This window comes from Kryptolebias marmoratus, linkage group LG16 (genome assembly GCF_001649575.2).
Source record: "Kryptolebias marmoratus isolate JLee-2015 linkage group LG16, ASM164957v2, whole genome shotgun sequence".
In the NCBI taxonomy this organism is placed as follows: Eukaryota; Metazoa; Chordata; class Actinopteri; order Cyprinodontiformes; family Rivulidae; genus Kryptolebias; species Kryptolebias marmoratus.
Genome location: NC_051445.1, coordinates 4,575,117 through 4,597,520, shown reverse-complemented (window position 1 = coordinate 4,597,520; position 22,404 = coordinate 4,575,117). Strand labels below are relative to the sequence as shown.

Genomic DNA, 22,404 nt, shown 5'->3' with positions numbered 1-22,404 from the left:
ATTAAAAAATACTGCATGTGGGCAGCAGGTCCCAAGAATAAAGAGTACATTTTTTAGCTTATTTTCTTTAATATAAACAAACTCAAAAGCAAACTAAATAAAACTAGAAAAGTACATTTTCATCCAGAAAATAACTTAGTTGTTTTATAAGTTGTCTTGCATTCATTCTGCAAACAGAGGAGCAGTGAAAGAGACAATAAGCCCACGCTTAGCTCCACACAGCTCCGTACCATCAGACATGCGACACAGAAAATGGGCACTGGTCTTTACCTTCTCACACCCACGTTCTGGTACAATGTGTCAAAGAGGCCGGTATGAGAGCACCACAGCTCAGACTCACGGGAGGAAACAGGCCTGTACTGGAGTGATTATAAAGAAATGTTGAGCAGCCAACAAAGCACAGAGGCTGGAGCACAGTGCAGTGGGCAGAGCCTCACCTGTGTGTGGGACAAAGACACTGTCAGCACATGTCAGTGTGTATGTTCATGCAGCCTTGCAGACCAAGGATCTTTTTTTTTTTGCACGAATGTTTGTGCACGTGTCTGTGTGTGTGTTCGTGTCAGACTCTGACCAAAACCTGTAAAGACCAGTCCGTTCTCTGGGTTTGAGTGTGTGTGGCCTGAATGTGACCCAAACCCAGAGGCAGCTCAGCTATTAAAGGCATATTAGGACAGAGCTGCTATTACAGTGCCTACATCACAGCTAAATGGCTGCTACTACAGACCACCACACACACACACACACACTCACATGTCGGCGCAGACACGTCTTGTAAAAACATTACCTCGTGCATACACACTGCATGGAGGTTCTCCATATCTGAGCACACGATTTGAATGTGCTGTCACACAACTTCCACTGATAGACAGTCAGCTGTTCTGGCCTTGGAGCTGTGCTAATCCAATAAAAAACACCCTAAAGTGTCTGTTCCTCTGTGTCTCACTCACTGTGGATATGTCGTTATTTCATTTCAATGAGTGTTTGAGAAAGATATAAGAACTATAGTGATACCAAACATTGTCTAATCTTTTTTTGTTTTTTTAAATAAGGCATAGTTTATTCATGTGCTGTACAGTTTGACATCCTCAAGGTTAATGACCTGCTCATAATTTAGCAAAAAAAGAAAAAAAATAACTTGTGAAAAAAAGCAAGAGCAGGAGCTGAACACTCTTCTACTGGAACTGTTTTTAAGGAAGACAGAATTTCTACCAGTTCCACACTACTTTGCAGCTGAATTATGAGCTCCTTGCTGAGAAGTAGGAAAAGGGAATTCCCCAATCAAGAAGCCATACAACATCCTATTCATTCAAGCCACATGTTAATGTATTATGGATAGAATTCCAGAGCCAGCACTGCCATCTAGAGGAGAAGCATCCAACAATAGGAACGTGTAGGAGGATTGTATTTATGATGAAGAGCAGTCTGCATCATTCTGTTCACCTATAGTGAATCTGTTTTGCCAGGAATGATGATTAAAGTAAGGGATGTTTGTACCTGTGTCCCTTTGTGAGGGTCATTTTAAGTTGTAGACCTTGTGAGTATGAACCAGTTCTTACTTTCTGGCATAAAAATGGTTGTTAGTGGTGGCTTTGCTTTAGGTTTATGAATACAAATTAGATATATAAAGTACTTGAAGTAATTTACTTGAGGTAAAAAAAAACTGGAAGCCTGAGCTCTATGTCTGAACAGGAATGTGCATTCACAAGAACGTGAGTTTGTTTAAGACCATGTTTGACATCTCTAAGACCTGCTCCACAAAGTGGTAATACCAGAAAACACGTGGAGACAAAGTCACATTCATTGGTTTGTGGCATGCACTACACACATGTATTGAATACAGGCTGAGCTATTGGTTTTAATGAGTCCAAACTGTTCTTTCTATCAATCAAATAAACACAGGCGAGCACACATGCACACACACGCACATACACACACACAGGCTCTCTAACCATGGAGTAATTGACGGGTTCATCATGCCAGGCCACAGTGTCTGGCAAGTGCACTCTTCACACACACCTTGACAATACCACCTTTATTTTCAAAAGGTCATTTTCTGTACTTTAAAGGGGGTTCCCCATGTCTCAGTGTGCATGTCTGTGTGTGTGTGTGTGTTTTTCTTGGACGCCAACTACTAGAGGGCTTTCCCCTACTTGGTTTTTCCAAGAGTCCAGTTGACTAAAGAAAGAACAGCAACGTGAGACGTCTTTCTCTCCTTTGCTCCTCTAACAGAACTTTAAAGTTTGATGTTTTTTGTCCGGTGCTGCCATCACCACTTTGGCCAAAACACACACACACGCACAGATGTTCACTCAGGCATACAGACTTTCTGCACTTAGATATATTTGTAAGGACCCTCACTGGTATAATGCATTCCAAGGCCCATAACTTATCACAACAAAATGTCAAACCCAAGCCCTGAGTTTAAACCCAGTTCTAAAATATCCCTTAAATCAAATTTAATTTGAAGCAGATTTGAAGGTATAGGGACTAACCAAAATCAACAAGATTTTTTTTTTCTTAAATTGAATATTTTTTCTAATACTGAAAGTAAAATCTTTAATTTTATTCCCAAAGTGAAGGTACTCGATATATATAACCTTTACTTAACTTTTCTGTCAAGAAAAACTAGAGGCAGAAACAGAAAAAAGCGGTGAACCTTGAAGAAAAGGCACTGGTATTTCAGTTTCTGTCTCAGCTATAGCCCACATAAAAACAACTACCTGTGACTCCTCCAAATGTGCCATATGTCATGTTGCAAGCTGTTCTTTGCAGATTGTGCTCATAAACCAACTTCAACTGGTACTGATCTCCATGGTCCACATTCCCTGCGGTGCCTGCATTCACAAGTCAGGGGAAATCAAACTTTATTTAAAATGCTTTTGAAAGATTTCAAGAAGAAGAAATGATCTGTTCATACCAAAGTTTGTTTACCTGAAATAGAGTAGACTGACAACTTCCTGGGGTGAAGAACAGCCAAGTGAAGAAGGTCTGAACACCTGATGAAACAACAAAGGATCATTTTTACAGAGCGCTCAGTCACAGAATCATTACAAATTCACATTTAGTAATATAAGAAAAAATGAAATACATCATTATTGTGACTACCAGAACCACAATTTCCTAAATCAATTTCATTTTAGTTGGGTTGAATGGATAGAAATGCTTGAAACTCTGCCCAGAAGTTTGAACAGAACCAGCTAGATGTAAGCTGGATAAGAGGTCTCTAACAAAGCACAGACCTGCAGGCCTGCAGCTGGAAAACTTTTCTCCTCAGATATTCCAGAAAGGCAGATGCTTCCTGCCACTGTGGTTGAGTCCATGTTCTCAGCCTCAGGGTTGAATCCAAACTTATTTTAACTTGTACTTGGAACAAAAATAATTACTGAAACAGCTGTTCCGTTTTGTTTAAAATGTTGGTTGTAGTTGAGCAGTAGATGATGTTCCAGGGATGTTGATCCAAGATTTTTTTTTTTTAACGAATTTATTTCAGCACCAAACCACAAAGAAGGACGCAAAAAATGCAGACTTATTAAGTTGCTACCACTTTCATTGACAAAAGAACAAAAATTGGATTCCACTGTTCTTGTGTTTGTTGCAACTGCTCTGTTTAGTACTGAAACATAACATTTTCCCATCTGCTCCCCTTAAACTGCCTTCTACAGCAAGCTTTATGGATGACTTTTTAAAATATCCTTCAATCTCTGAAGAATGTTGGACCATAAAACGAAGGTTGTGCTCTTTTGTGTCATGATGTAGGAACCCTTTGATATAAGCCACCGACTTTTCCAGAAACCTTGATCTCCAGAAGGCTCCTGCATCACTTTAGTAATACATGAAAAAAATGGCAACAATCTGGTCACATTTTAAATTCCTTTTATGCTTAATGGCCAAATAAGTCACAGTAAATATATTGTAAAAGTAGAGCAGTTCTACTACAGAAGCAAGTTATCGGTTGGTGTTTCTGCCTGTAAGCACAAAGGAATGTTTTTAGGCTGCACTAAGAAAGCTTGTAAATCACAGCAAGGATTCAAAGAGAGACCTCAAATTCATTACTGCAAAGCAGCAGAAGAACATAAGCTTTACATTTCAATAAAAGAACTACTCCCTGACAACTCTCCCAGACCAACCTCTGGCCTTCTCGTTAAGCCAACATCTCTTCAGTTATAACCATCAGCAGAACGGCAACAATTCTGTTGTTCAAACGTACGTAGCTTCGTGATTAGATATTCCACACCAAAGAGAATCACACAAATGTCAAAGTTTGGTTAATCACAAATATTAACGTTGAATGAACTACCTAACTGTAAGAGATAACAAGTTATTTCTAGTGATGCACCAAAACAATAAGCTCTGCTGCTCTAAAAACGAATTTAGTCGGAATATGCAGTTAATAATAACTAGTCGTGTCCAAAAAACAACAGAGAACATGACACTTGCAAACATGACTTTTTGTTTCTTTTCTCTAATTTGTGTCACTGTAAATTGACCCCCAGGTGTGTCAGAAAGCTATCATTCAGAGGGCTCCATGTTGTTTTTAGGTTTTTAATAACTTAGTTGGTTTACTTTCTATCAGTGTAACTCTGCAAAGCTGATTTAGAAGACACTTACACTAGTGAGGACCTAGCGTACACCAAAGTAGCCAACAGTACGAGAGGAAAAGCTAAATGAGAGATTAGCACATCCTGGTGTTAGCTTGAAGATCAGTGGTGACTTCATTTATCAAGGGCAGCAGAAGTTTTACAATTAAATTTATAATTTTGCTTCCAATACAGGAAGAATCAGAACTGCAATAGTGCTTTTAATAAATAATTAGGAACTGATTGAATGGAATGTCAAATTTAAATTGAATAAATTGAGCATCTTAATATTTACTCTGTTTATTACAAAATGTATTGTCTTAGTTAAAATAAATGTTAGAGCATAAAAAAGTTTTTTAAAAAAAACTTTATTAAAAGACAAATAACACTCGCCAGGGTTTGCGACCTGAGAATAAGTTGTAATAAATGCTTGAAGGCTTGACTCAAAGCCAGACCTGTCACAGTGAGGACTTAGTCTCAGTAATTGCTCTAAATAGGACACACTTTCTAACCTTTTGATGGACTTGACCCTGGGTTTGTGGCAAATACTTACGAAACAAACTTGCCCACTTCAACCTGAATGATGGCGTTTTGAAGCTGGACTTCCAGGAGCTGGGCATCAGCTGGACCTCCTTCACTCGATTTATTGGCATGTGGGGAGAAGATCCGCAGCATCCCCATGTAGCTGCCTACCACAATCTTATCTGTAAAATGGTTAAACACAAACACTGTAAATAATGTACACATGAACAGAAAAACTTAATATCTTTATGACTAGCCAAGTTTTGTAGGTGAAAATTTTATATTGATTAATTTTACACTATGAAGGCACACATATCAAACTTTTTTCTATTTTCATTTTTACCTAAGTTGTGGCTGTGAATGATAAATCTGTATTTAAAATTTTACCCAGAGGGATAAATAAAAGTCAAGTAAGTACTTAAACTAGGACTTGCCATTTATATAATTGGTGTGAAGACCAGTTTTTCATTACATACTGACCGTGTCCCGTGCCACTGTTGTCCACATCTCCGACACATAAGCATCCTTGATCAAACTCCTCGCCCTCACCAAGAGTTGCTGACCACCAGTCACGAGCTTTAAACAGAGACATGGTGCCTCCAACTGGACAGAGAGAAAAACATAAAACAGTAGATCTAAAATGCTGTGAATGAGATGATGTATAAAATGTCATCTCCACACATTTATATAGTATAGTATATAGTGAAATGTTGTTGTTTTTTTGTTTGTTTATTTTCTTGAAATACTCTCCCCAAGTAATAATATATAACAATACCTTTAAGAGTATGTGATTGTCAACATGCAGGTGATAAAAATAAATAATAAAAAAACAGTGAATGTATTGATCAAAAAAACAAAAATTGGAGTTCAAACCATCCTTCTGATTACTCCAAAACCACTTTCTGACCAGAAAGGTGGATCTTAAATTAAAGCAATGTTGACAAACTGGGCTACAGGCTCCGTCACATCGAGCAGTGAGCTTTAGTGATCTCTGTAACACTTCATGATTGCAGTTAAATACAAAGAAGGCAGATTGTTACGTGACATCAGTAATGAGCATGTGAGTGAAGAACAAAGAGAGGGGTTGGTAGGGGCAAGCAGCTTTTCTACTTGATAAGTGCTGAGCAGGTGGAACAGGCGGCTAATCCAGACAAGGAGAATCCCTCCTATCTACAGCACTCCGGCCTACACACCCGAGTGGCTGTTAAAGTAAATTATCTGAGAAGATATATTCGTATTTGCTATTTCTAGAAATCTTTTTTTATCCAATAAATGCATTCAAGCATTAACTTTTAAAGACAGTAAGTTTAGAATAGGGCTCAGAAGTTGAGTGCACAAAGTGCACAAGTATTGCACTGTTGTAGCATTATGCAAAGACAATAACAGTTACAAGAAAAGACAGGTTAGCTGCTTCCCAGATAAGCTACTATAGAGATTGTGGCAATATTCAAGTTATTGCATCTGGACACATGAAACATAAGATTTGTGGTGCCTAATATTTGCAAACATGTTGACACTTGACGCCATGGTTATTATTAAGGATTTTACTTAAGCCACAAGCATCAGTAGGCACTTATTTTGAACTTCAGAAGCACATGACCGAACACCTGAGGATTTATCTATTTATTCACAGGGTTTATGTTATAAAAAAAAAAAACAGCCTCCCTCTCCAGGTCAAAACAATAAAAACTGCGACACGCATACCTGACCAGTTTTAATTCTTTAACGACTCGAACAGCCTGCACAGGGAAACTACAAAACACAACGCTCCAGCTGGCTCATTTAACTTTAGCTTAGCCGCGGCTAATTAGCTGCCTCTCCAAGTTGCCTCGGCGCTAGCTAATAGGTCGGGACAAGTCTGGCTACTTCCTCCGACTTCTCCGATGAAGACGTAGGCGGTTTACTGTCGCTGGTCACGTTTCTCACCTTCACATAAACGTGGCTCCTCGTTCCTTTGCTCTTCGTTCACATAAACATGAAATTTCTCACCCTCTCGTTTGAAGCCATCGTCTTGTTGTCATAGCACCGACGCTTAACGGAGAAGCTGTTTGTGCGCAGGAGCGGAAATGAAAGGGCGCATGGGAAAACGAGTTTTTTTATTCATGCCATTAAAAAAAAGATATATTTATTTGAATAACCATTATAATTGGTAATATTATATCAAATACCATATATTATTTATATATCTTTATATTTTAGTGTTTTGTACCAAGATTTTTGTTATTGCTGGTGTTGTTTACTGTTTTTATAAAAACTATACCCATTGTAAGCCACACTTTTTGTTTTTTCTTAGAGATTATGGTTTAAATACAATTGAACAAAAAGACTATCAAAATTTGGACCCAAAACCTGTTGCACTCTAAGCTAAACTCAGATCTAGAACAAACTTTGATTTCAGGCATGAAGATTTGTGATTTTACAAGATGTTGAGTCTGACCTAAGACTTGTGTATTTTACAACAAATCCCAGATTTTGTTATAATTTTCCAATTGCAGCTATGCCTGAGACTTTCTGGCTTTATCCAACCAGAATTTTTAAATGTTTCACATTTTTCTTCATAGCTGTAGATACATTTTAATACTGCATTTATTGAAACACATTTATGTCAACATCTTGGGTTACAAATGACAAAATTCTAAGAAATGGTAGGTATTATTATTAAAAATCAACATGTCCATAAAAACTAAATAAATGCTTATTTCTTGGTGAATTTGAAGAACTTTCTTACTGGTTCACATTTATTTTCATACTTTTATCTTCATTTTAAAAGTTAATGTGTCTCAGTTGTTTAGAGCATTGCCAAAAATAGTCTAAAGAAATTATCAACATTTAAAAAGCATTAGAGAAAAAAAAAACAGAGACTTTGTGGGTGTCAGTCTAGTTTGTGATGCACTGATGACCTCACAAAATGACTTCTTTTATTGCGTGTTGTATTCATACCATTAATGGAAGCCATCCGCTTATAAAAATAAAACATACCAGTCAAAACATCTGAAAATACTTCAAATGCAGTAAAGCAAAATACATTTTCATATATCTCCGTATACAGTATGACATTATTCCCATCTTTAATCTCCCCTTTCTCTGACACAAACTCTACAAGAAGAAAAAAAGGCAACATGCAGGTGATAGCAGCACATTTAAAACACAAACAAATTCAGAAACAACGCCAAAACACATCATGTTTAGACAAACTGACACATTTTAGCTTTGAAACTCCGAAAAAATATATATTTTTAGAGGTAGAGCTCAAGTTTAACCACAGACAAAACAATGGTGAAAAATATATTTTAAACAAGTCTTCTGTTGGGTTTTACTGAGCCACAGACAGCAGTGTTTACCTCCGTTCACTGAAACTGTAAAATACTTCAGATATTGTGGAATCTTTATTTACAAGATAAACTGGGCATCAAACTTTCTTTTACTGTTGTAATTCCTCCTAACAACCACTAGATGTCATCTTCAGCATTAAGTAATGTCTAACTTTTAATACCAGTTTGTGGGATATTGGGGGGAGTTGAGCAGAAATCATCATCATCATTTAAAAGTGGTATTTGCCATAAATGTTTTTAAATTTTTGTAAAACAAAAAATTTCTTCTCGTTTCTTTGTGGGTAAAAATGATATCAAATGAGCACATTAGAGTTAAAAAATAAACTTATGTAAACATGGCTTTTTTTGTGCAAGAAACTTTCTTTTCCTACATCCATAAACCCGAACTACAGCCACACATGCTCACGCACACAGGATATATTTTTCTGATAAAGAATTTAAAGTGCATTTTTGTCTGTTTTTTTGTTGTGATTTTGTGGGTTTCACGTCGACAACCTAAATCCTTTTTTTCCTTTCACCAGTTCTGTTTGTTGGAATTATGCTGCTGCTGAAACTGAGCAAGACATTCAAACTTTCTCTAGGAAATACCTCTTTTAAAAAGGTCCTTTATGTGACATATAATTCCTCATAAATTACAAACTTTTAGAGATGTAAGCTGAGTCCAATAACAATAGCTCACTTTAAAACACTGACCAGGTGGATACCAAATACCCCAGTAACAAAAATAAAGTAACTGAGGCGTCTGGCAGGATGGGATGGGGCCAAAAAACAGTGTTCTCTTGTGGCCACCTGATTTATTGTATACAAATATTGTAATATCAAAAATACTTCTAAGAATAATTATAACAATAATGTGCAAATTATAAAGATGGAGTGAAAGCTTTTTTTTCCCCAATATTGCTATTCCATACAATGACTACAAAGAAACCAGAAAAAAAAAAACTATTTTAACTAAAAAACAACACCAGAGACAACATGTTGCTGCTGTGAAGGACCTTTAAAACAGTTCATTCAGGTGATGTAAAATGTCTTAAAAAAAAAGGCCAGCAGACGGTGGTGCTGAGTGGGGCTGGGATCTCAGGACAGAGAATTAAAGATAAACGCTGGTAACAGAGTTTGACTGGCCCCTCGCTGAAAGGCAGATGATTAGAGGAGAGACAGGACAGAACGGGACGTTGATGAGGGGGTGAACTGGACAATGGAGTTATAAAACCTTCTGAAGAATGGCATTGGGCACTTCCAGAGTCTCGTCCTTCACAAGAACAATGTCATAAGAGTCCATATATTTGTCCAGGCGCTCTTCCACCTGCAGAGATGACAAGCAAATCATGTTAGGAAGAAGCTCTGAAGTATATTGATTTTTGAATGGGACATGTCTTTCAACCACACATCAAAAATGTTACCAGGACCACTTTCTTCCAACTGTGTAACACTAATAAAGTTAGAAGCATCTTGTCCTAAAATGATGCAGTGATCTTGCTTAAAATCATCCTTCTAAATTGGTCTCAAATTGTTTACAATTCAGAGGTTTGTGAATGTTACATGACTGTACCTTGTCGTTGAGAAAGCCGATCTTGAGGATGTTCTCCACATTAGGGACACCGTCAGCCATGCTGAGGTCTCCCATTGAGTCGCCCAGCAGAATGATGTTGCCGTTATCCCTCAGCTGTTTGAAGTACTCCGTGTTCCTCAGGGCACCGTCATGTTTGTTGTACACATGGATCAGCTCACCTTTGAATCCCCTCAGGATGCCCTACAAGACAAAGACCCAAAACATATCAGGTCAGCTCTTATATCTTCTGTTGTGAGGTTGAAAAGTAAACAATAAGTATAGAACAGGGGAGATTCTGTTTCATGAAAGACTTACATTGTCATCAAAGTCCATAAAGTTGGACACGACCTTGATGTTGGGGTGGTAAACTCCAGACTGACGGATGATTTCCTCGAGGACATCTCCGAGACCAGCAGAGAAAATGAAGACAGGCACATTGTGCTGATGCAGGCGATCAAAGAACTGCTCATAACCCTCCCTGTAACCAAACACACAGAGCAAGTTTATCCTCCTCTCTGCTCGAGTAAACACTTCACACATTGCCTCCATCTTATCTTCTGTAGATACCTGAGAGCAACATCAGACTCCCTCACCACCTCCGGCAGTTTGTCTTTCTCAAGACACTGCTCCACAAGTAGCGAGTGGGACTTAAAGTACCTGAAAAACAAACTGGTCTTTGGGAAAGTCTAACAATTCAAGCTTTACACACAAAAAATATAATAAAAGCATCTTATAACTGTTCTAAGTTATAAAATAGACTTGGTTGGTCTGCTTTAGACCTCCAGGAATAACTTGTTGCTGAAAGAATATGTCTTAGTTCCAGTTTACAAGCGTTTAACTTACCATTCCACCATAAAAGGAAATTTCTCTTCCATAGTAAGGTGAGGGTCTATCTCTATGGGGTAGTATTTATGCTTCAGCTGCAGCAGCTTCTGCCTGCACTCCTCTGTTACCAGTTTGCAGTTATCGATGATATCTAAACAGAGATAATGCAGTGTCAAAAACAAAATGGTTCAAATAGGGTAATTCAAATAAAGACATATGCAAGTGACTCCAAAGTACAAATAAAGGCGTAGCATTCCTTGAAAGAATGCATATCGCCCGTTGACAGTCAGTTTATGCTGAGAAATGACGGTGTTATAGCCATTTTGGTTAAACCTTGAACATAACGTTATGTTCAGTCTCATATCACAAGATGTGATCACAGTATGTGTTGTGAATAACTCTCAGCTACTATCACATCAAATTTTACTTCAGCTTCTGTAAACAGACACAAGAACACAAACACACATAATCTTTGTCTTGTAATGTTTACTTACTGTGACAAGTCGGGCAGCGTTTGCCATTGACAGCAAATTTGCTTATCGTCATGTCAAAGTCTGTGATGATCTGAAACAGACAAGAAGATTTTGTTTATTAGAACCACAAAGATGATTGTATTAAAGTAGGCATCAGAAGAAACAAATAACCCGTAAGGGTACCACAAAGCACATACCAATTAAATGAGCTAGTTTAGGTGAGTTAATTTCAGTTTACAGAAGCAGTTCCATCAGGGCTCGATGCTGTACCTGAAGTTTGGAAGCTCCTCCTTTGATCAGGCCACAGATGATCTGCTCCACCCTCTCAGGGTCCCGCATGTGGACGGTTGGTTTCTCAAACTGAGGCATCTAGAGTTCCACAATTAAAAAGAGACAAAAATTGTTTCTTACAATGTAGTTATTGAGCAGGAAATACAAAAAGTGACATTTAACTTCACCCTCTCCCTCCAAGCAAGTCAGCAGCAAAAGATGCTAAAGGATCACACTGGAGCCATTGTTCAGTTTAACATCCTAATGTTTCACAGTGGAACTTTAACCTTTCTTTTACCAAAGGTTTTGAAGAAAATGAGCCATTCAGAACAATCAGGAAGATTATTTCAACTCTTACAAAAGACATGACTTAGAGTTGAATAATTAGGAGGAATTTCTCTGTAGAGAACTTAATTTAATCTGACCCTTTAACGTGTCTCTAAAAAAAAACAAAAAAAACTCAAAGAGGCTCATCTGCTGAAGCCGAACTTCTCCAATACTGCCTCCAGCACAGAAAGAGAACACTGTGTTCCCCGGTTCAAACCCGGGGCACACACAAGTGAGAAGGGTTACAGAGTTTCAAAAGAGCTAATGTTTGGAATCCGTGGGTGTGGGGGGGCTGTTTGTGTTTCTATTCAGAAACACAAACAGCCTACTCAGGGGTTGTCAAGTTCAGCCACTCTCGTAGCTTCGTTTCATCAACTTCAGCTCCTCCCAGACGATGAAAAAGTGAAGCAACATTTGTGTTTGGCTCTGAAGTTTAAAGCGGTCTCTTCTTGATCCATCCCAGCTGTTTCCAAATAGAATTGGCAAATTTTCTAATTTCCCTACAAGGCATTCAATGCAATGTTATGAAAACCGATAAAAAAAAGAAATAAGAAACAAATTCATGCAAAAAATTTTTCTCATATTGAAGGTTAATGTGCCCTAAAATTAAAAATTTGTGACCGGCCAACAGAAACAATCAAAGTGGCTGAAAATGGTTCAACGATGGCAACATCCATGGAAAAGCCGTTTGTGATCGAGAATTCTGACAATTTTGATGCGCTGCTGCGTACACACTAAGATTTGTTGAGTATGCAGACACTTAAAAACAGGTTTGTTTACATTGAGTGCATACACCATTTGTCTTAGTTTGTAGTTTGCAATACCTTTTGGCAGGTTTAAAGAGACATGGAACAAACATGGAAAAATAAAGGAAAAGTAGAAAAATGAAAGAATTACCATCATAATACCCAAAAGTAATGCTTCCTTAAACGTTTCTGTACCAAGTTTATGCTGATTTATAGTGTATGGGTTTTCCTAAAGTTGAAACAATATCTTCTGGACTGGTTGAGACAGAAATCTTGCAACCTGTCTCAACTTGAGACCAGATCGAATGTCGTTTCACAGCCACTTCCTACATAAGCTAAGGAGCTGGTTAAATAACAAAACAAGACTGAGGTGCACCATATGTCTTTATTCATGAGTAAGAATTGAAATGTTAAGCTGCTTTTGTCATGGTTGCTTACTAATATCCTGTTTGTCAATTTAGAGGAGATTTCAGAAAACTTATTCAGGGTTAAAAAGACAATTAAGTTGGACTTTAAGCTCTAGTGTTGAGGTATGTTGTCTCAGCCATCATTAGATAACAGAGATGTCAGAGCTGTCAGGATTAAATGTCAGGAACAGGAGGGGCTCAGCAACAGTACAGTAGATATAAAAAGAGTTGATGAAATGCAAACATCCAACCCTGCAGAGACAAATTACAACAACCTACCCTCCCACCAACAGAGCTCCCACTTATGCAATCAGACTTGCTAGCAGCTCTTCCATTACTGCGATCATGTGATCATACAGACACATGAGACTCAGAAAATGAGTTAAAAATAAATCACGTTTTTTCTTTTTAAACATAGCCTCTAGTAAGCCTCAAGTTGTTAAGCTAAACAAGCCAAGACTGAAAACAACTTCCTAAAATGTGTTTTCCTTTGAAAGCAGAACAAGAAGTTTTTTTTTATATGCATGTAGCTTTTAAAGGGTCACAAAATGTGTCGTCTAGGAACAATATTATAAACCCAAAAGGACATGTTTTTCAGATGGCAATGAAATTTCACCTTGTATGAATAAAAAATAGCTCTATAATTACTCATAGAACATTGCTTTTCCAAACTTTTAAAACAATACTTTTAAACATTTAAATGCCGATATTTTCAAACTGACAGGACATTTCAATCCTATACAGGGGTTAGAAATATTCCTAATTTCAGAATCAACCTAATAAGAAACAAAGACAGAAACATTAAATTCAGAGAACAAGCTGTACACAAGCACAAGCTTACCTCGGATCTGTTGTCTGTCAGAAAACAAGAGTGAAGAAAAGATTGTGTGTCTGCGCAGGGTTTATATAGCTGCAGACACAGGAGGGGGTGGGGATGGGGGTGTCGACCTAAACTGATTAGACAACAGGGCCCCTCCCCCAATCTAGGCTCAAATACATCAGTAAAATGGCAATTCCAGCTGACCCCCCCCACCCACNCCGTACACTAGGAACAGATGTGGAAACAGCAGCCAGTAAAGCTGAAGTAGCATTTAGAATCTAGACAATTTCCAGAAACATGACCTCTGACCCCTTTCATAAAGAACCTTTAAAATCAATTAGTGAAGAACAGACTCGCTTCAGAGCCCTTAAAATTGTGTGTGCTCAGCAGTACCACACAATTCTCAGCATGCCAACACACATTTATTATATTATATATATAGTAAACAGCCTGAAGCTACACGAAAGGTCACAGGGGTTAAGGTTCAGGCTGTTTGGTCGGCCAAAGGTCAGTCACATGTGACACAAGTCAAATAATGGATTCACCTCACATGCATTTATTCAACACACACTCACACACACACATACAGATAACATGTGCTTATCTTTCTGCTGCGGCTTTAATTTTTGGCTTCTGACGCTGCAGTTTCTGTGCAGTTTGGGTTGAGTCTGAACATGTCTGTGAGGCCCAAACACTCAAAGATGTTAACTCTGAGAAACCTTTTTTTATAGCAGCTGGCTGCATTCATGCATTCAGTATATGGTAAGCTCAGTAGAAGTGTCAGTACAGCTTGTAGTTCATTTAAAGTTTTTCTAGAAGTTTCTTTTTGATGTTGTAGAGACATGCATGCGTTCAAAGTTGTTTCAATAGTTTCTTCATGTGGCAGAATGTTTCCTGTTACACTTACACAACAAAGTGCCTGCTTCTGGGCCATTCAGGAAATGTCTGCAAAATGCAACTTTTTCTAGTACCACAATATAAATTGTGATCCTATAAACCAAAGCTCTAAAAGTTTAAGTACAGTTCTAATAGACACTAATCTCCAGAGACACAACTCACCTAACACGACTGTGACTCACTTCATGGGAGCATCTTAGAGAGAAATAAGTATTCCTACAGCTGCTTTAATTTGAAAACAGAAATGTTATGTGTGTGCATGACTTGCTTTGACAACAACGTGTCTCAATGAGCTGCAACTGTTGGAGACTGCTGGGCAGCTCGAACTTGACTCATTATTGCGAAACAATATGTCAATTTTCTGTTGCAGTCTCGCTGAATTCTGAGTGCTTGTGACCAAGTGACCAACTGGCCATGCAGCTGCATTTTGCACAGCCAAACACATCTTTTTTTGTGTGCACAGCTTACAAAACTGCATTCTTCTTTGCTTAACTCCGCCCACACTGAACTCGCCCGGCCTGCTCTGTCACCACCTTAGCAGTCACTTTCACGTTTAGGATTTAATCAACTGGAGTGCATTTTAGTAATGAAGACGGGCTTGTTTTCTTCAATAATTGTTATTTTTCATAGAAGTGTTTTTTAGACCAGGACATGTTTTCTGTCAGAGGTGAGCTTTGTCAATGACAAAGTTAGGCAGATTTGAATCCAAAATTCCTAGAAATGTGGAGGAGTAAAGATAAACAAAACATCAAAATATTGAAGAATCAAACATGTTGGTCAGAAAAAACACGTGCGAGTCCAATGTGCTACATTCTTTACATTATCTAATGTGATAAAGTTTTTTTTACGGTGTTTATTCCAGACTACAACATCAGTCAGTCACTAGTGGGTAATATCATCTCAACATAATACAAATCTTATTGACAGCACAAAACTAAAATTGAACAGGCTCATTTTTTGCTGAGGACAGTTGTGTCCCCTGCTGCTTGTACATCTTGTGTTGTTGCTATAGAACGGCTGCAACATGAGACATCGTTTTCCTGACCTCTGCTGACCGTGACTGTCTCGCATACCAGAAATCCCAAAAAATGAGGTCAACTTCCTCGGATTACATCTCATCACAATTATAGGCTGCAGCAGAACATCTCACATGGAGACAGCAGTTTCAGTCGCTCCTGCTCAGATTCCTTTCTACCATTAAATCCTGCCTGTAAAGGCATACAACTCCCAAAGACATCAGCTTGTTTGAGAAATTTTCAGTTCTGCACAATTCAAATGTCACGTGGAATCAAATTCAGGAGGTTTCAAATGTTATTTTTGTATTTTTTTTAAATACCATGAATTTGCTTGTTGAAGTCACTGACAGTAACTTATTAAATAGTTGAGTTTCTGTTGAATAAAAAACATTTTCTTTCTTTTGCTTTTTTGGAAACAAGGTTAGAAGATTATGCTTGTGAATCTAACTGCCAAATGTGCAATAATATTTTGTTTTGACAACCTTAATGCAGTTGCTGTTCACAACTTGATAGTTGTGTAGTTCACCAGATCTCTGACAGGACCCTGGTGTGTAAACCAGTGGTCCTCAACCTTCTTTGTATCAAGTCTCAGGTTCATTCAAACCAACTTTCCCACGGACTACTAGGGAAAAACAAGTCCTCCAGCAAAGCTTGTTTTTTGCTCATTTCTGTTAGTGTGAAAACTTTACAAAAAAGGTTTTATTGTTTCTGAGCAGCCCGTTACCAAATGACCCATGGTCTTTAGCCCTGTGGTTGGGGATCCCTGATGTAAACTAATATGTACTGTGTATGTTCCCTGAAGTCAGCCTGTGAACTGTAAACAGAATAACTACAAGATAAAAAAACACTGAAAGGCATTTAAATTTAAAGGCATGTTTATCTATATTGATACTTGAATGACATGGTGAGCAGTAAACTTTGATAAACTAACATTTTTCTTGTTTCTACTCTGAAAAATCAACATTTGCTGTGTGCTAACTTGCAAATTTCATAACTTCTTGTGAACATTTGGCTGCTTTTCATCTTGGACCTTGATCACGTGGACCAGACTGTCCACAGACCATCAAAAAAGGGCTAACAAAAGAAAAGGGGATTGTTAGAAGAGTGGTTTTGATTCATTAAAATGACTGACTAGTTATGCTGGTATAGATTCTCAGTCAACCAGGACAATAAATCCAAATTAATTAAGAAAGCTCCTCGGATAAGAAGCAAAATGTCTTCAGCTACAGAGTAGAAGTCCAGTTGTTTTTGTTTTTAACCTTTTTTGGACTGACTAGTGACAAAATCTTTTAATTTAGTTGTAACTGAAGTTCAGCTTACAGCCAAATTGTTCACTCATCTTTTCAGACTTCCTGAGTTGTCTTTACACTTTTGATTCATAAATAATCAACTTATTCACCTAATTTTGGGTTTGCTTCTTCTTTTTAATCAACACAAATTTCTCTCTTTTTGAACCTAATAATATTAAGTAAAGTTTATGATTTATAATGAAGGAAATAAAAAGACTTGGGCAGTTGACTTTTTTCAGCCCTATTGGTGAGGCAAAAAGTTAGTTTCAGGCGGTAACAATGACAACATCTCAGGTGTTGTGTCACCTTAGAGGTTAAACGGTTCAACTCCTTCAGGTTTGATGCAACACCAGGAGAGCAGATGTCAATGTTCAAGCAGCTTCAAGATAATCACCCAAAATAGATAAAAAGAAGTTAAAAGTAAGGCTTAAAGGTTACTAGAAAGAAGTGGTGGATCTGCGCTTATTCAGCAAAGCTGTAACTTTTTTTTTTCTAACTTATTGGAACACTGGCATCCATGTTGAACCAAACAAACTTCCAGGGCCCGTTGATAGAGAAACCAAAATTAAGTTTTCCCATAAGCCCCCAAAATGAACGCTCAATTCGAACTCAAACACCAAACAATAACCCAGTGAGACATGGCCATCCCACTGAGTATTCAGGAATTACTGCCTCTGAGTTTCAGTTGTTTATTATGATGGCAAAACGGGTCATCTGAGTGTGATTATTGTGTGGCATGGTAGAAAGTCATGCTGTAAAACCTTTCTTCAGCTTCCTGCAGCTGTACCCACACTGCTGGCTGCTATGTTGGTGATAGTAGAAGCCATCTGGTGCTTATGATAAAAACATGGTGGAAGTGCCAGTGAATTAAAGAGATCCACCCAAGTTCAAGTTTAAAATAGAAAAAAAACAAGGAGCATCACATTAATGCAATTCCATTTCATGTATGTAACCAGTTGACTTTTTCCAAATAAAAGTAAATCTCACGCATGATTTTATTTACTTATTTTTTTAACATTTGAAGCTAAATCTTGTTGAAAGAAAAGCCAAAGTCTATTGTAACGTCCTTAATCTTTCTGTGAAATGCATACTAGGGAAAAACCATTCTTATCCTTCTGACATTATTGCACTGTAAGAACATTCCAATCAAATCTATAAATCACTTTGTACTCTTTTGACCTCTGTGGACCAGTCATTGTTTTGCATCGATTGTGTTGTAATCCTTAACAGAACCACATGGTTCTTACCATGTTCACAAATCAGTGAATAATACACCTCTATCATTAACAGCACTGCAGACGTATTAAAACCCAAATCTGAGGTAATTTGTTGCAGGTTTGGTCTCATATTCTCTGCAGACACAGATGATGTTACATTAACCAGACTTGCAGATCAATTGCAGAATTGTCCTAAAAGGTTTTTAGGGAGCACAGAAGAAAAAGTAACTCTGTTCTGCCCTCTAGTGGCCAAGAGTGAAACAAAAAAGGCAAGAGTGTAACAGTCTGTAATACTACTCAAGATTTATACTTTTAATCTGCTGCATATGTTTCAATATGTATATGCTTTTTTAATTTCAAAAGAAATGGAAATTTTCAGCTTCAGGAAACAAGATGAAATGTTAAGGTGTTTAAAAACAAAAACATTCCAGCTCTTTGGAAGAATTTCAGTACAATAATAAACAGATGAATAAAATGATTATTCATAATAGAAAAGGTGGACTAGTCCAGAGCGTGATTACAGTATCAAAATTTCAGTCAACTCTTTTGATTGTGTCATGGCAGATTATCTTTAAATTTTGTTCACACAGATATATGCTGTGGTGCTGCTGTGACAGAACAGCCATAACTCCACACACGTCTACATCCCAGCTTTAATCTATAATCTAATGAAACACAGTCTGATCCAGACTGCTCAGTCTGAATCAGACCAGACTTCAAACAAAGCAAACACTCGTGATCTAAATGTTAAACACAGAGGCATTTCTTTCTCCTGTTTTCTTCTTATGAACTGGATCGGGACACCAGCAGAACAAATACATTTGCAAAGAAGAAAACAGTTAACTGTAAAGTGTTACATTTAGGGGGAAATGTTTGCTTGAGGAAACTGCCTCTCATATAAAAGAAAGGATAAAATCTAAGCCACTTTTTACAAAGTTTCACATACAGCCATGTACTCAGGAGAGGGATAAACACAAGAAATCAATTCTAATAGCAGTGAAGAAAAAAATTTGGATTAAAATATGTGCATATAATTATATTTGTTAGTAATTATTGTTGTACTGAAAAAAGGGAGGAAACAGACAAACATGGAAGCATAACCACAGAATGTTTTAAGTCATACAAGGAGGAAAAAATGAACAAATTCCTTGCCTAAAGGAAAAACTTCTCTGATTAAAGATTTCTAAAATTACCGAGACTGGCCTTTCAAAGCTGTAGCACGCTGAAAGAGTTAGAAAGAAAATAAAGCTCAAATGAGTTGTAGACGGTTTGGGGTTTTATTTGACTTCTGGAATTTAGTCTGAATGTTTTTGCTTATTCACAGCACCAAACAGCATTAAAAACAGATGGTGACAAGTTTCCATGCTGAGGGTGACAGCAGGAAACCGTCTCTGCGCAGCAGTAAGTCGCTACTGCATCCCAGTTTAACTCTTTAACCAGATAACTGAATTAGTAAAAGACCAGAGCCATGAAAGAACAACTTCTTCCTCTGTGAGGAGGAAGAAAGACTGGTTTAAACTTAGGCTTGTGAAGATCACAAAAATCCTTTTACTTCAAAATAGACATAGAAAGTCAAGTAAAAATCATCTGGAAATTATTGGACAACCTAAAAAAATGAAATTGTATCAGAATAGAAGACAGTCAGGTGCCAGGCTGCTCATACTGCTTTAAATACATGGAAGTCAGCTGATGGACTGTCTGAGCTGCTCACTGAGGACGACACTGTCTGAGGTCATCCCCCATCATCCCTCTTACAGCTGAGATTTACAGCAGCCTGATAAGATAAGATATACTTTAACATCACAAACTGGCCAATTAGGAGTTTAGTTCCTACAGGTAATTATGCCAACAACCAGGTGTGGAGCAACCAAACGTCACAGTGATCTCATACCATTTCCAAAGGAGTGCCTGTGTGAACTGTTGAGCTTGAACAAAAGGGAAACACTGATGTTATATGAAGCTGCTTCTCAAATAGGCAGTTTTCTCAGACACACCAACAAGAGGGTTATAAAATAATGAAAAATCAGGACACGAAGGACTGCTGATTTCTTCTCAAAATTATCTGACATTTATTTATCAACTTATTAGCTGTAAAACACACGTCATCACTGAGCTAACACTTTGTTTCTGTCATATGTGGGATTTACAACACAAAAATTATGGTTAAATGTACTAATGTGACTCATCTAAAACTAAGAAACAAAAGAATAAGCACAAAACAGTTATTCAATTTCATTATTTATTAAAACATAAACTAAAATGTCAGGGACATGACAGCCTTAGTGACAAAAATATCACATTTCTTCCACAATTAAAACATTTAGCAGCTGCTCCAGCCACTTAAACTGTATTTTTCTTTTCCTGTAAAGTTTAAAAGTATAAAATCTAAAAGTTAAATTTGATGGAAATGCTTACATTACACCCAACATGCTTTCATGTTTACATTTGGGCAAACAATTAATACAAGGTGCTAAGAACAGAACTGCTCAACTTCAAGAAGCCCTGAATAAAGACAAGTTTAATCTGCAACAATGCAATATTTTTTGTTTTCAGTTGTGCATTCTTTATTAACCTTTACACATACTTTTATTATAATACTGAATCATTTTAAAAGTTCAGGAATTTCTTGGCTAAAGCTATGGGTGTTGTAGGACAGAGGTGAAGAAAAAGGTGCAGTAAAATACCAGAGATGAATCATAAATATATAGTGAAGAGGGAAGGTTTATGATGGGAGTGTAACAAGTTATGATTTAAAATGGTTGGTATTTACAATATTAGGAAGTGAGTAAAAGTTTAACTTAAACTGATTTTAGATTAAGTAAACCTACGACCTGTTTGAGGAAATGTGCAGAGGGTGGATGCTGGCTAATTTGATGCTGAAGGTGGAGGAAAAGAAAAGGAGAATCATGATAATGGTGGCAGAAGACTAGCAGGTGGATGACGTCACAGGACGATGAAGAGGCAGAGATGTAAATTATTTGTTCTGGTTAGCAGCCAAAAGAAGAAGAAATTACAGTTCTCATAATGTTGTTTTTATATACATGAACTAGCAAATATAAATTTACAGATACCTAAAGGAGTTTCTGTTACCTACAGCAAAAGGTGAATTGTATAAAACATTAGATTCTGAGCTATCCATCCACGTGTTTGCAGGTTGCATAACCTGCATGAATCAAAAACAGACCTGTTTTCAGGACGGTGGATGAATAGTAAAGTCATCGCTGACACAGGGTTCAGTTGTCAGACCTTATGAGCTAAAACAGAAAAGCTGCAGCTCTTTCTGTTCACTAAAAGCTGACTTGTGACCTCTAAAAACAGCTGTTGTTTCAGGGAGACCTAATGCGCAAGCGCAGTGCATAAAGCAAGTTTACAACTGCCAAGGTAACAAACACACCGCGGTCAATTTTCTATTACTGCTAGCCAAAATAAATGTGACCATTTGTAGCAGCATCATTCAATACTGAAGCCAGTATGCCTTTATTTTGAAACCCCCTTCCCGCCCACTTCCTGTTCGTTATCTACCTATGCTAGTTTTGACGGCGCAGTTGGAGTGCAGTAAAACTCACCATCTCTATGATCTTGGTTTTCTTCCCAGCTCGCTTCTTCTTGGCTACGATGTATTGGGTCAGTGCGAGGCCGCCGACCAGAACACAGACGCTGGCGCTGGCCGCGGCTCCGACCTTCACCACGGCCGTCCTGTCCATGTCGGTCCGCTTGTCTTCCACTCACGAGCCCGCCGCACGTCTTTCCCCCTGTCAACGGGCGCCGTCCTGCTGGCGTCAGCACGTAACCAAAGATCGTCTATAACGAATGAGACCGGTTACTCTACAGATTTACAAAAACATAAAATAAACGCCTTTAAAACACGTCAACACCTTTCTCTATGGAAGCCCATTTCCGCCATGAAAAAAAAAAATAAAAGACCAACAGGAAGTCATAATTTCGACTTTCAAAGTCATAATTATGAGATTTAAAGTCATAATTTCGACTTTCAAAGTCATAATTATGAGATTTAAAGTCATAATTATGAGATCAAATGGAATACTGTGTAAATCTCATACAAGACAGCATGTCTACTTTTTTGGAAAAGTCGAAATTATGACTTTAAATCTCATAATTATGACTTTGAAAGTC

At 37.7% G+C, this 22,404-nt stretch overlaps 2 protein-coding genes across 6 annotated transcripts in view; both read right to left on the bottom strand.

Moving 5' to 3' along the window:
- The window catches only part of bbs9 (Bardet-Biedl syndrome 9), a 131,150-nt gene extending 124,008 nt beyond the window's left edge, over window positions 1-7,142 (bottom strand). For all 4 annotated transcript variants that reach the window (XM_037980541.1, XM_037980542.1, XM_017428475.3 and 1 more), the window contains exons 1-5: window positions 7,026-7,142; window positions 5,580-5,702; window positions 5,131-5,281; window positions 2,932-2,996; window positions 2,721-2,834 (exon numbers count right to left, since the gene is read on the bottom strand). In XM_037980541.1, coding sequence (XP_037836469.1) covers window positions 2,721-2,834; window positions 2,932-2,996; window positions 5,131-5,281; window positions 5,580-5,691 — 442 coding nt within the window. In that variant the 5' untranslated portion in view covers window positions 5,692-5,702; window positions 7,026-7,142. The remainder of the gene's footprint in view (window positions 1-2,720; window positions 2,835-2,931; window positions 2,997-5,130; window positions 5,282-5,579; window positions 5,703-7,025) is intronic.
- Window positions 7,143-7,961: 819 nt separating this feature from the next.
- On the bottom strand, window positions 7,962-22,025 carry nt5c3a (5'-nucleotidase, cytosolic IIIA). 2 transcript variants are annotated; one of them, XM_017428560.3, is made up of 8 exons: window positions 21,837-22,025; window positions 11,552-11,650; window positions 11,303-11,372; window positions 10,827-10,959; window positions 10,551-10,640; window positions 10,299-10,461; window positions 9,984-10,184; window positions 7,962-9,737 (listed from the first exon to the last, which is right to left on the bottom strand). In XM_017428560.3, the coding sequence occupies exons 1-8, from the start codon at window positions 21,972-21,974 to the stop codon at window positions 9,636-9,638; spliced, it is 996 nt and encodes a 331-aa protein (XP_017284049.1). In that variant the 5' UTR covers window positions 21,975-22,025; the 3' UTR covers window positions 7,962-9,635. The 2 variants fall into 2 exon arrangements, with proteins under 2 accessions (XP_017284049.1, XP_017284050.1); XM_017428561.2 differs by lacking the exon at window positions 21,837-22,025 and adding an exon at window positions 13,873-13,999.
- Between the last annotated feature and the right edge of the window lie 379 nt (window positions 22,026-22,404).

Excerpts from the sequence above, each read along its gene's own strand:
- nt5c3a (XM_017428560.3), bottom strand. The coding sequence starts at position 21,974 with ATGGACAGGACGGCCGTGGTGAAGGTCGGAGCCGCGGCCAGCGCCAGC. Across the intron at positions 10,641-10,826 it reads TTTCCTTTTATGGTGGAATG|GTACTTTAAGTCCCACTCGC; the intron begins GTAAGTTAAACG and ends TTTGTTTTTCAG. Across the intron at positions 10,462-10,550 it reads GAGTCTGATGTTGCTCTCAG|GGAGGGTTATGAGCAGTTCT; the intron begins GTATCTACAGAA and ends GTTTGGTTACAG.